Raw genomic sequence first — 15,653 nt, 5'->3', positions numbered from 1 at the left:
GGACTGTGGGGTTTAAATATTTTTTTTATTCATTGACAAATTAAGTATTTTTAAAGTGCAGCAAAAAATATTAATGTTATAACCCTTGTGTTATATAATGTAAGGGCTAGTAAGTAAGGAAGCCTCAGAAATGCTTAGACAAGTGTCTCTTGTTAACAAAACCATTTCTCAAGTTTATGCCCAAAGAACTGTAGCTGTGGAATTAATTTGGAATGAATACATTCATGATGCAGGAGCACTGAGAAGGGATGTCATTACTGCAGAGAACAACTTTCAGATTACCATGTTCACGTAGGACAGGTTTGCCTCTTAAAAGAAACCATAAACTGAGAAACAGAACACCAAGTCATTTTCAGGTGTCTTCATAAAGAGTAAAAACCTATCATGCCAGAAGCATCTCACAGAAGCCTTTGCTTTTTGCTCACCCACTCAGCTTGGCAGAAGCAAGAGGCACTGAAAAGCTTAGGGATAGGGTGCTCTGTGTGCCTGTCCCAACAGCTACACACAGACTGTGGCCCAGACGCACATCTGTGGTGCTGCTAGAAATTTTAACCCATAAAGAGGTGCTTAAGGTATCAGAAGTTGGGCAAATACTAGGTAAGGGCTGGAAAGCCCACTATACTTGCCTCATCCACTCTTCTGAAGTCACAGCTACACATGGTATGCAACTAACATGCAAAGGTTGATACGTATTTCTAGTTAAGGTTTTAGTTCTGCATCAGACAGAAAGCTCTTTTAGCTTATATACTGTACTTCAATACAAACTCCTCAGCAATGGAAACAATTCTAGAATTCTGCCTCTTCTGATATTGATTAAGCTCTGTCACTTGAGTAGCCAAGGCATACCCTTTCCTGCAAGCTGCAACAGAACTAACTGTAATTACCTTCTCTGCAGCAGTTACTGCTAAGCTTCATGATTAGAAACAACCTTTTAATAAAAATTATACTAAAGGACCTTTATCCTTTACACTTGAGCAAATGCAGCATGGCCAAATCACTACTGTCTATTTTGAAAACATTCAAGTAAATGCCTAAAAACTCTGTTATATCTTAAGCCTGGAGATCCTTCCGTTTTGTTTACAATGCCAGCACAAATTCCGGCCAAATAACCAAAACGCTAAATTAAAGTTAACATGTCAGGAATTTACTGACTGTTGCCTGAGAGTTCTAGATGCACCCTGAAATTAAAAGAAAAGCACAGAGGGAGATAAAAAGTTTGAAAATGCAGAAGTTCATTAAAAAGTTTAAAAACTCACCAATTCCCATTTCCATTTCCTTTGCACCCTGCCTCTCTCCAAAGAACAGCAATTTTACCTCAACAAACTTTTCTGATAGTCTGCCAACACTGAAACTCCATACTATAAGTACCCACAATAGTAGCTTAAGATTTACAAGTATTGCAGATGCATACATGTTTACCAAAATAGTGCCTACATCAGTCTGAAATGTCTGATTCACCAGGCTACGCACATTCTTTTGCTAACAAAACAGTGACGAGCAAATGTAAGAAGAAAACAAAAACACTGCTGACACAATCTATGCAAAAAAGAATTACATTAAAAAAATCAGATCATGAAGATCTATGATCCACCTCCGTCTGTGAGGCAGCCTGACTTCCAAAAGCAGAAGTCTCTTCCAAGCTTCCACCATTTCAAATCTACTAGAACTGGAAATTAGAACCAGAGATCTACCAAGCTAACACTAACTGGTGGAAAGGGAAAGCAGGGAGAGTACACATCAGCAAAAAGAATAATGTCTGTATAGGACATTAAAACCTGAAGTTACCTCCAGAAGAAGTAACAGGACAAAAGGTGAAGATCTGTTATACTGAGATGTGTGCAGCTCATACCACATTGCCATTTTAGCTTGTGCCAAATAAACCTTCCACAAGATTTTTGGGGATAGCCCCCGCCTGCTCTTAGCAATTCTGTCAAGAAGCTATGCTCCGTGTGAACATCCTTGAGACACTTGCACAGCTTACAAACTGTAAGTAAGAAAATGACTGTGCCACTCTGTCTCATCTGAAATTAGAAAAAATAACTACATGTCTACACCTTTAAGTCTCCCCTGAACAAAATCTTTCTTTAGCCAGTATCAGCACCTTGCTGGCCAACTCTGTCCAGTCCCACATCACCCATAACCACAACTCAACTTCACACAGCACAGCAGAACTGGGTTTTAAAAAGCAAGTCATGATTTCAAACGATGAGCTGAAACCCACACTTGAAAGGGTTCCGAGTTTCTGAACGGTGTGATTTTTAAAAGGACTACATCATTTTTCGTCTGTACTGCTGTCTTATACTGTCTTTAATATGATAGCTGTAGTGATTGAAAATATTTTTTGCTTACTTTCAGTTGCTAATACGTTAAAAGTTTATAAACTTGGCATAAGAAAAATTCTTAAAGGAACATATTTGGCCTTGAGAAAGACACTTCAATTCCAGACTTAGTTCCCTCAGACATCAATAAATGAACTTTGTATTGGGCTGTTTTGAGTTTTTCTGGGCCAGGGGGAATAGGATACACTCTACAGAAAAGGTTTCAGTTTTGAATGATGAAATCTGGTACACAAAGTGGACTAATTTCAAAGCAATCCTCACCAACTAAAGGTCAAGGATAGATTAAACTAAGGGTTCTGCTGTGGTTGCCAAAAATTGTCATGGATACTCTTTTTCTTGTTGAACCGTAATTACAGTTTACTTATTAAAAATCCCATGTAATAGCGTGAAATTTACTAAAAGAAGCTACCTTGTTTATGAAAATACTGACCTAGCCTCAACTTAATTTTTTGTTTCTTAACATTAGAAAGAACACACTCTGAAGAGAATATTCATTAATATACTATATCAGAAGGAAAAGAATTGTACAACACAGGATATGACATCAGATTTTTAATGACGTCAGCTCCTTTAACTTTTTTTAGCTATTAGAGATGAGGAAGGAGATCATGCCACGTTAAAGAAATGATCTCTAAAAGAGAAGTACAGAATAACTTGTTTGCTAAAAATTCAAGATCAAATGCTGGTTTGAGTCTTCCTTACCCTTTCTCCCTTAGACAAAGGGATCAGCAGGCACTTGCTGGCTTCTGCCAGAAGGAAAGATTAGCAGTTACTTGTGGAGGGGCCACAGCAGGGTGATAGATGGAAGTGACAAAAGAAAGTGACTACTCTAAAGTACCAATTCTGAAATTCAGTAACATAAAATTAAGCGACTGTTCAAAAGCCTTAACTGTGAGGATACCAACTATAACAACTGCAGTTAACCAAAGAAACACCTTTCATCACCACCCAAAAAGTCTAGTATGCACACAATTAGATAATATTACATTTCCAGAGCTGGCAGAGGGAAGGGAGGTGGGACTAGCCACCCATCGCATCCTCTCCAAGTACTTCTGGCTCCAACCTAGCAGGTCCACATCACAAAAATTAAGAAAGAGGTATAAGCAGATGCCAGAATTCAGAAGGCTTTGTGAAAGAACTGTTCCCAAAAAATGGAGTTCCAGAAATCCACAAAATATTTAGGCAACCAGGTGTTATGATCTGCTATAGTCTGTGTCATGTAATACTCCTTTAGCATAATGAAAAAGCAGTTCTTGTCCCTTCTCCCACTCTGCAACAGGTAAATAACACAGCACATCACAGAGAGATATCTATGCAGACAGAGATTAAGCTAGGGATCAAACTGACTGAGGTCACGGCTAGCCCATGCTAAAATAGACTGGAAGTGTAGATCTGTGTTCTCAGCGTATGCCTAACCCATTAGAAAAAGTTTTCTCATATCATCGAACTTCCTTTCAGCCAGCAACTACAAAACATACTCATCTGCTGACAGACAGCTGGGAGAGCTCTCCCAGATAAAGCCACCTATTAATCTGGATTCTTCCAAAAATGAGGGAGACAAGCAGCTATTGTTCCTGTGAATTCCACTTGCTGATTCTCTATAGTTGCATGAACACCAGGTACATGTAAACAAACCCAAAGCCTCAGTACCGACCAACTGTCAGCTCTACTGAAAGATTTCTACAAATTCACACTCTTTCACTTACCCAAATCCTCTCCAGGTATCAATATAATGCAGTGCAGAAATTTCTGGTACAGCTTTGATTTAGATTTGGGGGAATTGCTCTTAGAAGCAATCCATCTCTCAGCACCAACAAGGAAGACCTGAAGTCTTACTAAAACCCAGAGTATTTTTGCCAACAACTTCTGCAGCTTATGCAACTCTACAGAATATCCATGTGTCCTACCTGGTCAGAATTCACTGCAGCATCTTCCCTGTCCCTGAGAACTAGTGCATGGCTAATCTGCTCAGGAAGCACAGATTGTAACAGAAGTTAGCCTCACTGCCATGTCACAGACAGGGAAGCCAAAGCAGAAGGACAGAGAAACATGTCTGTTCTGCTGCCAGAGTTCAGAGCATAATGAGGGCCCTAGGACCCGTACTCCACACTGCTTTAATTATTGGGCCACACAAAGCAGGTACATGACTGTATGGAGCGCTCAGAAGAACCAGTGTTCTCTGGCTCTATGAAGGAAATATAGTCTCACCAGCTGCAAATGTATTAACCCAGTTTATGATCTCCACATCAAAAAATGCTTTAAAAAAATTAACAGAAAACTATCAAAAGTGTGAATAGCTAACTTTTTGAACTATACCATGTACTTTCTCATCTGCTTTGTTTAGCTTGCCCCTAGAATGCTAGGAATATTCTGTCCCAATGTACATTAAATTGCTTTCATTTGCAAGTATTACAAAACCAGGTTTTAGTGGAAGTATTCTTGCAGCACTAACTGGCATGGAAATTAATAACAGTCTATTTGTCCAAAAGACTAGAACACTACAGTTGATACTTACAGCAGCCTCAGATACAATTCAGGTAATGGAAAAGGCAGCTTATTTTAAAACTGTTCATTCTTCAGCATATTTACCAACCAAGAATTGACTAAAACTATACTGAAAGTCCTGTGAACTAAGGAACACTTTCAGTTCAAATTTTATAATGGCAGAAAGCATTCAAGCATCAAGCAGACCTCTGTTTAGGAAACTGCCGAGACTGACAAATTTCAAGAAACCATTCAATAGCACCATGGCACAACTGCAATGCAGTAACATCTGCCCTTCCCTGTAATGCTCACCTTTGCATATGCCAGCCTTATTTCTCAGGTGCAACCTAGCTCCATTGCAATTTGCGACACAACCCCCAAAAGACCCCAAAGTTATGTTTACACTGAGCATCGGGGTCATCCTCTAGCTAAAATCCAAAGTCTGCAGTCCAGATTCCTCATCTTGAGCCCAAAGACAGTAACTTGGATAAAATAGCCCTAAAATGGAGTATCTGCTCAAGTTCTCAATCTTAGTCCTGATCCCCTCCCTAAATTCTTAACCCTTTCCACCATATGCCCCAGGCAACTAAGCAGCAAAAATCTACGAATTCTTGATTTTGCAATGCTTTTTGCTGTTCTTTTTATGCAGAGTCCAAGGTTCTGCTTTGCTTACAGTCACACCATAGAGCTTTGGCCACAAGGCAGAGTGGAGGTGATACGCTAACTGTGCCCTAAATATCCACCAAGATATAATCCAAACCAGAGATTGCCCAGACAGTCTTTCTGCAACCTCCTTGCCACCCAGCAATTCTGTTGTACCTTTTGTCTCCATGAGCTCTTAAGTGAGAAGGGCAAGTAGGTACTCCACAGCACAAACCCTAGACTTATAAGCAAAGATACTGTTCTACTATCTGCAAAATGTCACCAGCAGGTTAAAAAAAACAGTAAAAGTATTCTTTCAAGCACTCTATTCCATTTCTTGCTGGCCTTAAGCCGAGTATGCAGGCTTTCCAATACTCTTGCTCTTTGTAACGGATACTCAGATCAAAAAATTCCCCAGTTCATGGGCAAATGGCACCCAACTGATCTTCCTGGCATCCTCACCTTCCAAAGGGTGGGAAAATATAACAGATTCATCTGCAAAAGCATCTATGCATCTGTTTAGTTGGCCAAGGAAAATATGATTCTACATTGTCAGACAGTATCTCTCATGTATGTGATCACATCAGATATGTGAATGAACGCTCAAGAAAGCAGCAGTCAGATATCTACCAATTTTATGGAGAACCAGAAACAGAGTAGGGGGAAAGGAGAAAGATGGTGGACCCTTGCAATGCGGTTAACACTGCCAGCAAGGTGAGGTACATCTGGTATTCCATAAAGATTTGAAGAACCATACATTGTTAACATTAACAATTTTACTTCTGTTTTATGTCACAATAAGCAGTAATATTTCTGTGCCATTCTCTTATAAATGCATTAGCCTCAGCCTCTCTGTACTTACATTCTCAGCTCCTCAACCCAGACAAACTAACAGCCTTCCTAATGATATTTCTTAGATGGTCTTAAACCTGAAAGCTCATTTATTGGCTTTTAGAAAATAGGCATGCTACAAAGAATTCTGCCCACAGGTACACAACCTAGTAGTTTTACGTTAATTGTTACCCGGTTTTACCTTCCATTCTCCTGCTAATCATTCCTGCGCATCAAGTGTTAGTAAGCATGCAAGTACTTAACATGTAACCTTTATCAGAATCTGTTTCTGCACTGTTGGTGTGCTGTCGGTAAAACTTATTCACTACACCACAAATAGCTGTCATCCAAGATTTCTTAAGACCTTCTAGCCAATCTGAGCAAAAAAAGAAAGCACCTCTTCAACGAGCACGAGAGGTGCTATTTTTATGAGTGAACTGGATGCATAACACTGTCAAACTGTGCAAGGCATTTGAAATTTGTCTGACTGCATCTGTTTTATTTTAGTACCCGAACTATCTTCCCCTTCTTTTAGAAATGTTACAGAATTGCAGTTAAAAGGAATTCTCATTTATTTTGTCTGTAATTATTTATACAAAATAACAACAGCAGGGACAAAGCACAGAAGATGGAATCTTTTTCCCACATTTTTGGATAAACATTCAAGCTGAAGGAAGTGATATACAACTGGAGAAATGCAACATCCTCCTAATAAGATGCAATGCTTTAGATAATGGTCCTAAAGCCTCCTTCAGAGCTATCTGTAGGAACCAGAGTTAAGGCATTTTTCTTTTGAGTTGTACTTTGAATGTATTTCTCCACGTGTGGTGCTCAAGTGCATGAGTGCCATCCATTTTCCCTAGCATATAGCAGAAGGAAAATGAGCAGGGAACACTGCAGACCAAGCAAAGCTAACAACTCTATTTACATTTAAACCAACCCTTATTTAAAGAAAATTAAATCTTTTCACAGGCTTTATGAGGAACTGCATGGCTGAACCTTGAGTTCTCTTGACCGATATACATGCACCCAGCATTATGGACACAGACAAAGCTGGCTAGATCATACAGAGCTACATTAAGACCTTCAGCAGGACACACAGAGTAACAAAAAAGGTGGTTAGTCTAGCTGTCCAGTTTCTCTCCTCAGCAAAACACTATTTCAAACTGTGATGAAGTTACGTGTGTCATTAAAAGAACAACCTTAGAAAACACATTACCAAACACAATAATTTTGAGTGCTGGCAAATGGCTTCTACTGTTCTATTTCTAAAAACTATTGCTACCTGCCTACACAGTTACTGGTACTGTATCATTTATATACAAATATAAGTTTAGCTGTTAGTAAATTACATTCCTCCATTCCAAAGAACTACTTCATAAAATACCACCTCTTTATATACCCATAAATGAAGCACCTATACACAAACATATACACACCTTTATCAGCAATAGTTGTATTAGAACTTTTTTGTTTCAAAAGGCATGCGTTCACTTGACAACACTTAAAGCTACACAAAAACTCTTTAACGAAATAACTCTTGACTAACTCTACAACATACTGTAATACCACTGCGTCATACCAGGTTTCAACTGTGAAGGCAGAATCATAAATACAGCTATCCACCACACATTTATGTACTGGTGAACTCCTATCACACTTTTTTTTCCTCATTATGCAACTATCCCACTTGAGGATTCCACTTACTAAGTATTCATCCTGAGCTCCACTAGGCTGCTATCATTGTTAGATGAAGAAATAATCTGGACACAATTGCTCTGCAATTACACACACAGGCAAGGATATAAGCCAGTGCCTAGAACAGCCTTCACAGAATAAAGTGAATATGACACTGATTAGAGCACAACAAAAGAGGAGCCTCAACTATTTCGACGAGGTACTTTTTCACGGTGTATCAGAAAAAGACTTGGGAACCACAGATCCAAAAAGACTGGTAGACAACAGCTGCTCTCTGCAGCAGTTAGTCTTACAATTAATTTATAGCTCCAAATAACATGCCAGGCCTATCATCATCACTTCAGAGATTAGCTGAGTACAGGTTCCCTGGCTTGTACCATTACAATTGTAGAGTTTGCTTAGCCTCGTTTCTTCATCACTACACACTGTACCCTCCCTGCCACCCGCATCCACAGCAGACCACTAATCTGAACTTCCATAGAACCTTTCCAAAATATTTCTGCAAAAGCCACGAGCAATAAAGAACCACTCCATGAAAGGAGGTCAGAGACCATACAGCAAGGAGATGACTTTGAATGCCAGCGAGCTTTGTAACCACCTATATGCAAAAATATCAAGAGAACTATGGCAATACTATTGACAGGGATGGAACTGGATTCAAGAAAAAATGAGCTAATTGAGACTTATAGGCCTTGAAAGTAAGATTTAATAGTCATGAAGCATCACCTCTGATCAAAGAACTGGAGATGGTATAAGAGCTATAAAATCATGAGATGAGATGTTTTACCTGTAAGACTTAAAGAATGCCACCAATGTGATCTGTTAGGCAATTAAAGTCACTTCCACAAGGTATTCAAACATCACATACTAAATGGCTCTTAACTGTCAAAAGATCTCAAAAACCTCAACAGCTGAAAATTCAGGCTATGCCAACGCAAATTAGAAATAAGACTTTCTTAGGGAGGGACAATCAACCATGGGAAATACTACAGGTAACTTCCAAGAATTGCTGCTCATAACCTGATGTCTGCACATTAGAGTTCCTTTAATGCAGAAGAACGTTGATAAAAACCTGTCTTTCAGAGACGTTTGACTAAGTGTATGTTATTGGTCTCAGGTAATTAACGTCAAGCAAATACTACTTGAGTCAGATTAGACTGCCTGAAGATCTCTTATATGTTCTTAAAAGTCTGGTGCTTCAGTTTTGTCTGAATCAAAAAACCCCCAAAACTAACCTTTAAGTACAGATTTTTTTCAACCACCCACAGCTCAGTACAAAATAGGAGGGGAATACTTCCCTTGCTAAATCATCAATAATTATTTCACATCTATAAGCTTCACTAAGATGAACTGTTTGGGTACTGGTCCTTCTGATTGTGAAATGACATGAGACAGGCAGACACAGATTTGTTTTTAATCTAAAAATAGTCTCATCAACAACGAAGGAACACTTTTGGGAGCAAGACCTCTTAGCATTTGAATTTCCATCGCAAAAAACTCCTTAGCACTGATCCAACAGAACAGCGCTCCTCAACTGTGCATTTAAGAACTTGTTTGAACTAAGACTGCATCCCTAAGAGATTCAACCAAAACCTGTTACATCCTTGACTTCTCTTTTTTTTAAAAGAAGTTTTTCTGTGCTCACTTTGCCAAATACTCCAATACATGGACACTGACACACAAGCATATTCTTGAGATCAGCCAAACCAGGCAAGAATTAACCTCATAAAATTATCTAAGATGGTTCTACTGCAGATTCATTTTTCTTTTCACTTGCCCCATAACACATTGAAACTTTGGTCTGTATGCTTCTGGTTTTCTAACACGGAGAAGGTAAGTTTATATCACGCACTCAGAACACTATGAGGCAGGGGAAAGACCAGGAGGAAAAGAAAAGGAAGAGGGAATCTTAAGACAACTGGCAAGAGTAAGAACCTGGGCTTCTCCACGTCTGCCTTAGGGTCCTGACACAGTTCAGTTTTCTTCTGCTACAAGGGAATCTTAATTGCCCACCCACTACACATAACAACTAACAACAGAGTAAAAATCTCCCTCTCCTTTGATGGACACACCACTGTGAGGCAAGAAACAACCAGCACAGTCAGTCTGTTCTGCTCCATCAGCGTTTAAGGTGAACATCCAGTCAGAAGAAGCTCCCTGAAACCCAGCCAGGCTACGCATACTCATCCTGTATCACATGTACGGGCCCTGTGAACGTAAATACCATATTTATATTGGAGTATTTTACCAATAACACCCTCTCAATGCACAGTTACTTTCACTACTATTTCAAAATATTCCAATAACCAGACTACATTGTGATGGGAAATTCTTGCAGTACCTCTGTGTATGGCAATTTGGGATGGGCAGAAAGATGTATTCACCAAGAAATTTCTTTCTGTTGAAGCTGTATTTGTTACCATGTATTTTTTGTGGGTTTGGGCACATAAAGAAGATGAGAAGAAGAAAGAACTAAAACAATTTATAGATAACACTGGGGAAAAGGCAAAGCAATGTGATTTTTCCTGTATAACTTTGATTTTTCTAAACAAAAATTCCATTTCAAAATGTTTTTAAATGGTGTTAAATTTAAACTACGGTAAAAAATAAGTAGCTTGAAGATAAAATGTTTTATATTGGGTCAATGTAGGTGTTTGGTTTATTTTAAATTTAATTTGTTTCAGCATTTAGTGAAGCTAAATACACTTAAAAATTCCCCCAAACCATTTACATATCCCAAGATCACCCTTTGATATCAGAACTTCCCTCAGAGAACCGTGCAAGTCTTACATGAAGTTCTACAACTTCCTTTGCTCCAACATATGAGAAAAAGAAAATACCTAGCCGGATAATGCACACATGTACCAATGTATCCTTCTTAATAGCAGCTGCATTCCCTTTTTTATATCATTTAACAGTATCTTGTTCTGTATTTTGGATCACAATATTTTGAGGGCCAGGCCCAAGTTTTTGTACCCAACAGATATAGTTAAGGTCCCTGACCACAACTCCTAGACACTATGGCAATATAAACAGTGGGCAAAATGTTTCTTTTCCACTAATTTCTCTTCCACTGGCAGAGGCACCTAAAAGCATTTATGCCCACATAATGCTTTTATGCCATTAGTAGTAGTCATGCCACTATGGCAGAGAAACACTAGGGGTTAAAATTATACACCTGCATTTAATTTCAGTTACACATGGCATAAAAATGTTTTTTTAGAGGGAGAAAAAACCCCAAACCCCTGTTTGTTGCTTGCTGAAAAAGAGTATCATTTATGCAAGGGCTGCAAGCAGTATGCACATACAAATAGAAAGGACATGACATCACTGAGTGACTACAGGAAAGACTGTTCTTGTTATAAATTTTTCTTCATACAGTGATACAGGATTGTGAATACAGTCACATTCTCACACTCAAAGACTTTTACACAATCAAAGTGTGCCAAGCAAGAAAAATATATTGATATTATTTTAATTTACATATTAAGCTTATCATCTCAGAGCAAGTTACCAAGCTTAAATATGGTTTATTCTTTAAAGCATTCCGAGATACACGAAAAACAATTAATTGCCTCTGCCTATAATGAGAATACACTAAACATAAATTAACTGCCTGCCTCACTCTTTAAGAGCCTTCTTTTTGCAAGGTACAATAAATAAAAATAACTTGCATCATACAGCTGCCTAGGGAAAGTAGCTGGCATAAATATACCTACCACGAAAACTAAATTAAAAGATGTTATTTTTCACCACATTCAAGCCACAGTTTAAATGGGGCACAGAATTGCTGGATGTGTACTTCCCTCTATAAAGATCTGTTCCTACATTCACGAGGGCCGAGCGCGAGCACTGCAGGAGGCTCCTGTGGGAACTTTATCTGCACCGGAGCCGCGCGGCCGCTCCCGAGCCGGGCACGCGCTGCAGCAATCACCGGGGCCCGGCTATTTAAAGGCCTATGACTGTCACCCACAGAGGCACAAGAGCAATCGAAACAGCATTTTATTTTTATTTTGGCTCTGGGAGGAGCGAGGTTGAGCCGGTGTGAAAAACATAATTCGAAAAAGCAGCAGCTCATCACTAAACGATTAGCAAAACGAGCACCGACATCTCAAAGTAAATACAGCGCGCGCGTCCAAATAGCCACCCGTGGTATTTTAAGCCCGAGACTCCGGGAGCGCGTACGCGCCGCTCCGCTCTTCCTCCGCCCGCTCGCAGTATGGGTGGGAGAAGCCCCCAGCCCCCGCGCTCCACGGCCGGGCTGAGGCCGGGCGGCCCCCGAGGCGCGGTGCTGCGGGGCACGGCCGGGCACGGCGCCACCGCGCAGCGCCGGTGAGCGCAGCCCCGCGCCGCCGCCCGGCTCCACGCCGGGGGCGACACCGCCCCTCCTCCGCGCTCCCGGGCAGCCCCGGCAGCTGCGCCACCCGCTGCGCGCGACGACCCCCGCCCGGCACGCGGGCACGCGGCGCCGCACGCAGCTCACTGGCCCCGCGGCACGCGCTCGGCCCTCGGGGGCGCCACGCGGACCTGGGGGGCGCCGCCGCTCTGGGCCGCCGGCGAGTCCGGGCCGGCCCGGGGGCTCCGCCTCGCCCCGCGCCCCCCGCAGCCCCGCGCCCGGGGCCGCCTCACGCAGGGCGCCGGGGGGCGGCGGAGCCCGCAGCCTCCAGCTGACACCTGCGCGTCTGGCACCGAACGGCTGCGCCTGTCAGCCTCCGGGAGACGGGCCACCCGCTCCGCCCGGCGGCACGCAGCGGCGGCTCCTCCGCCGCCTCCGGCCGATAGCCAACGGCGGCGCGGCCTCCCTCGCCGCCCCGGGCGCGGCCGCAGGAGCGCGGGGCCGCCCCGGCACCGTTCCGCTGCCGTGGAGGTGCGAGAACCGACGGGCAGGCGGAGAGAAGCGGCTCCGTACCGGGCCTCCCTCCCCGCCGGCCCTTCCTGGGGGAGGGTAGCAGGGGGTTAATCCAGCGGAGGCAAGCCGCCGCCTCGCCCGCAGCCCCCCGCCCGCGTTACACAACGGCGGCGCGGCCGGGCCGGGCGGCGCGCCCCCGCCGGGCGCCACCCTCCCCCCCCGGGCGCTCCCCCGGCACCGAGAGCCCCCGTACCCTCCTCAGCTGGGATCAGCTACCGGCGCGCCGCCACCCCCGCGCTCCCTGCCACAGGCGCCCGCTCACCGCCGGCTCCGGGGGCGGCAGGTCCCGCAGCCTAACCGCCGCTCGCTCGGCTCCGCCGCGCTCCGCAGCCCCTGTCAAGCCGGCGCGGCCGCCCCGGCAGGCACCGCCCCCGTCGCCCGGGCATTGGCCGCCGCTCCGGCCGCTCCCGCCCCCCGCGGAGCCTGAGGTAATGGCTCAGCGCGGGGCCGCAGCCGCCTCCGCTCCTTACATGGCTGCGGTGGCTGGCGCTGCCCTGCTCGCTCCGCTCCGCCCCGCTCGCTGCCCGGTGCCGGCGGCAGGTGAGGCCGGCGGGCGGCAGCCACTGGGCCGCTTCCCTCGCCAGCAGCTGGCGGCGTGGCGTGGCGGGCCAGGTGAGACCTCGCCCGGCCGGCTCCGCGCATCCCGCGCCCCCTCTCCGGGGCCGAAGGGCGGCCCCCAGCGTCATGCCGGGCCCTGGCTCGCCTGGGCCCGGGGTGCCGTTCGGCTGTGCTTTAGGCTGCGGTTGTTGACAAAGCAAGTAAACGCCGTGCAAAAGAGCGGGTGCGCGGTGCGGCGGCCGCATCCTACGGCCTGGCGCTCCCCGGGCCCGCCGCCGGCCCGCAGCCCCCCTACCCTGGGGCACCGGCTGCGCGACCCCCGGCCCGCCCCGCAGCCAGGAGCCCCCCAGCCAGGCGCCCGGGGCCCACAGGGGCGGCGGGCCGCGACTCGGCGGCTGCTGCGCGGGAGTCGGGTTGAGGCGCCCACCTGCAGCCATGAGGGGGGAGCAGGGTGGCCCAGCCCCGGCGCCGCGGAGCCTCAGTGCCTCGGAGGCAGCAGGGGTGCAGGGTGAACCTCTAAAACAGTCATACACCTACACTTGCCTTAAGAAGCACAATAATAATTTATGAGCTATTCTAAAACTACCTTATAAACCCTTAGTTCAGTATCTTATGGCAACCATTGGGATGACCCAGAATGTCATAAATGCTCTAAGACCATGTCATGCTGGGGTGGAGTTTGGCTGCACTACCGACCGGGGGTTTGTGGTACAGCGTGGCAACTGGACTTGCGATCTCTCAAGAGAGCACAAACCAAAATCACGTTGGTTTTTTTCCCCCCCAAGTTTTCTCCTTCATCACACAGGCACAAACGCACCCTTTGTGAGGCCTAAGCTGGCCTGAGACACCAGAGGAGTGCCTGCCATACAGCTGAGGCACAGATTAGGACAGGTACAGCTTTAAATCAGAACATGCTCTCAAGGGCAAAAATGAATGCAATATGGATTAACATGAAACAAGGTATGATAGTAGAGACTATTCTGCTAATGTTTAATATGGGGCTAGTCCTACATTATTTTCAATTCTCTCACCTATCCTACACAGTTTAGAATACAACTATCTGTTTCTGTGACAGAATTTTCTGTCACAAGCCATACCATCAATCTTACAAAATATGCAGAATCAGAATCACCCAAATTTTATTCTGTGATAGAATTCAGACAAATTTCACTATTTATTTGAGCTTCATTTAAAAAAATAAAAACAGGAGGAAGCAAAATTCACAGAATCATAGATTGTTAGAATGGTTTGTGTAGGAAGGGACCTTCCAAGGCCATCTAGCCCAGCCCCCCTGCCACGGGCAGGAACACCTTCAGCTGGATCGGGATGCTCAGAGCCCCGGCCAGGCTGGCCTTGGATGTTGCCAGGGATGGAGCACCCACAGCCTCTCTGGGCAACCTGTGCCAGTGCCCCACCACCCTCATCGCAAAAACTTTCTTCCTCACATCTAGTCTGCATCTGCTGTCTTCTAGTTTAAAGCCATTCGCCCTTGTCCTATCGCTACTGGTCATCCTAAAAATCTGTCCCCATCTTTCTTATAACCTCCCCTTCAGTATTTAAAGGCTGCAGACAGGTTTCCGCAGAGCCTTCTCTTCCCCAGGCTGAGCCACCCCAACTCTCTCAGCCTTCCCTCACAGGAGAGCTGCTCCATCCCTCTGAGCATTGTTGTGGCCTCCTCTGGACATACTCCAACAGGTCCATGTCTTTCCTGTACTGAGGACTCCAGAGCTGGATGCAGTACTCCAGATGGGGTCTCACAAGAACAGAGCAGAGGGGCAGAATCAGCTCCCTCCACCTGCCAGCCATGCTGCTAGTGATGCCACCGGGGTATGGTTGGCTTTCTGGGCTGCAAGTGCACATTGTCAGCTTATACCCAATTTTTCATCCACCAGCATCCCCAAGTCCTTCTCCACAGGGCTGCTCTCAATCCTTTCATCCCCCAGCTTGCATCGATACCGGGGCTTGCCCCAGTGCTGGTGCAGGAGTTTGCACTTGGCCTTGTTGAACCTCATGAGGTTCACATGGGTCCACTTCTTGAGGTTGTCCAGGTCCCCCTGCATGGCATCCTGTCCCTCAGGCATGTCAACCACATCACTCAGCTTGGTGTCATCTGCAAATTTGGTGAGGGTGCACTCAATCCCACCATCTACATCACCGATGAAGATACTAAACAATACTGGTCCCAATGTGGA

The 15,653-nt window shown here is 44.9% G+C and overlaps 2 protein-coding genes across 3 annotated transcripts in view; both read right to left on the bottom strand.

The window, feature by feature from the left end:
• Nucleotides 1-13,277, bottom strand: part of LOC119144741 (tubulin polymerization promoting protein) — a 67,016-nt gene extending 53,739 nt beyond the window's left edge. For both annotated transcript variants that reach the window (XM_037380466.1, XM_037380465.1), the window contains exon 1: nt 13,166-13,277. The gene's annotated coding sequence lies outside the window, so the exon portion shown is untranslated. The remainder of the gene's footprint in view (nt 1-13,165) is intronic.
• LOC119144530 (uncharacterized protein C10orf95-like) lies at nt 12,474-13,589 on the bottom strand. The gene is made up of 2 exons (XM_037380031.1): nt 13,374-13,589; nt 12,474-12,929 (listed from the first exon to the last, which is right to left on the bottom strand). Exons 1-2 carry the CDS (start codon nt 13,587-13,589, stop codon nt 12,474-12,476), a joined length of 672 nt encoding a protein of 223 aa, XP_037235928.1.
• Nucleotides 13,590-15,653: the final 2,064 nt, after the last annotated feature.

This window comes from Falco rusticolus, chromosome 3 (genome assembly GCF_015220075.1).
Source record: "Falco rusticolus isolate bFalRus1 chromosome 3, bFalRus1.pri, whole genome shotgun sequence".
Taxonomy (NCBI): domain Eukaryota; kingdom Metazoa; phylum Chordata; class Aves; order Falconiformes; family Falconidae; genus Falco; species Falco rusticolus.
The sequence above is the reverse complement of the archived record's forward strand: the minus strand, read 5'-3'. Positions and strand labels throughout refer to the sequence as shown.

Bases quoted from the DNA above. Each gene is read 5' to 3' on its own strand.
- LOC119144530 (XM_037380031.1), bottom strand. From the start codon at position 13,589: ATGACGCTGGGGGCCGCCCTTCGGCCCCGGAGAGGGGGCGCGGGATGC. The intron at 12,930-13,373 runs GTAAGGAGCGGA...ACCCTCCCCCAG, and splicing joins GCGCCAGCCACCGCAGCCAT to GAAGGGCCGGCGGGGAGGGA.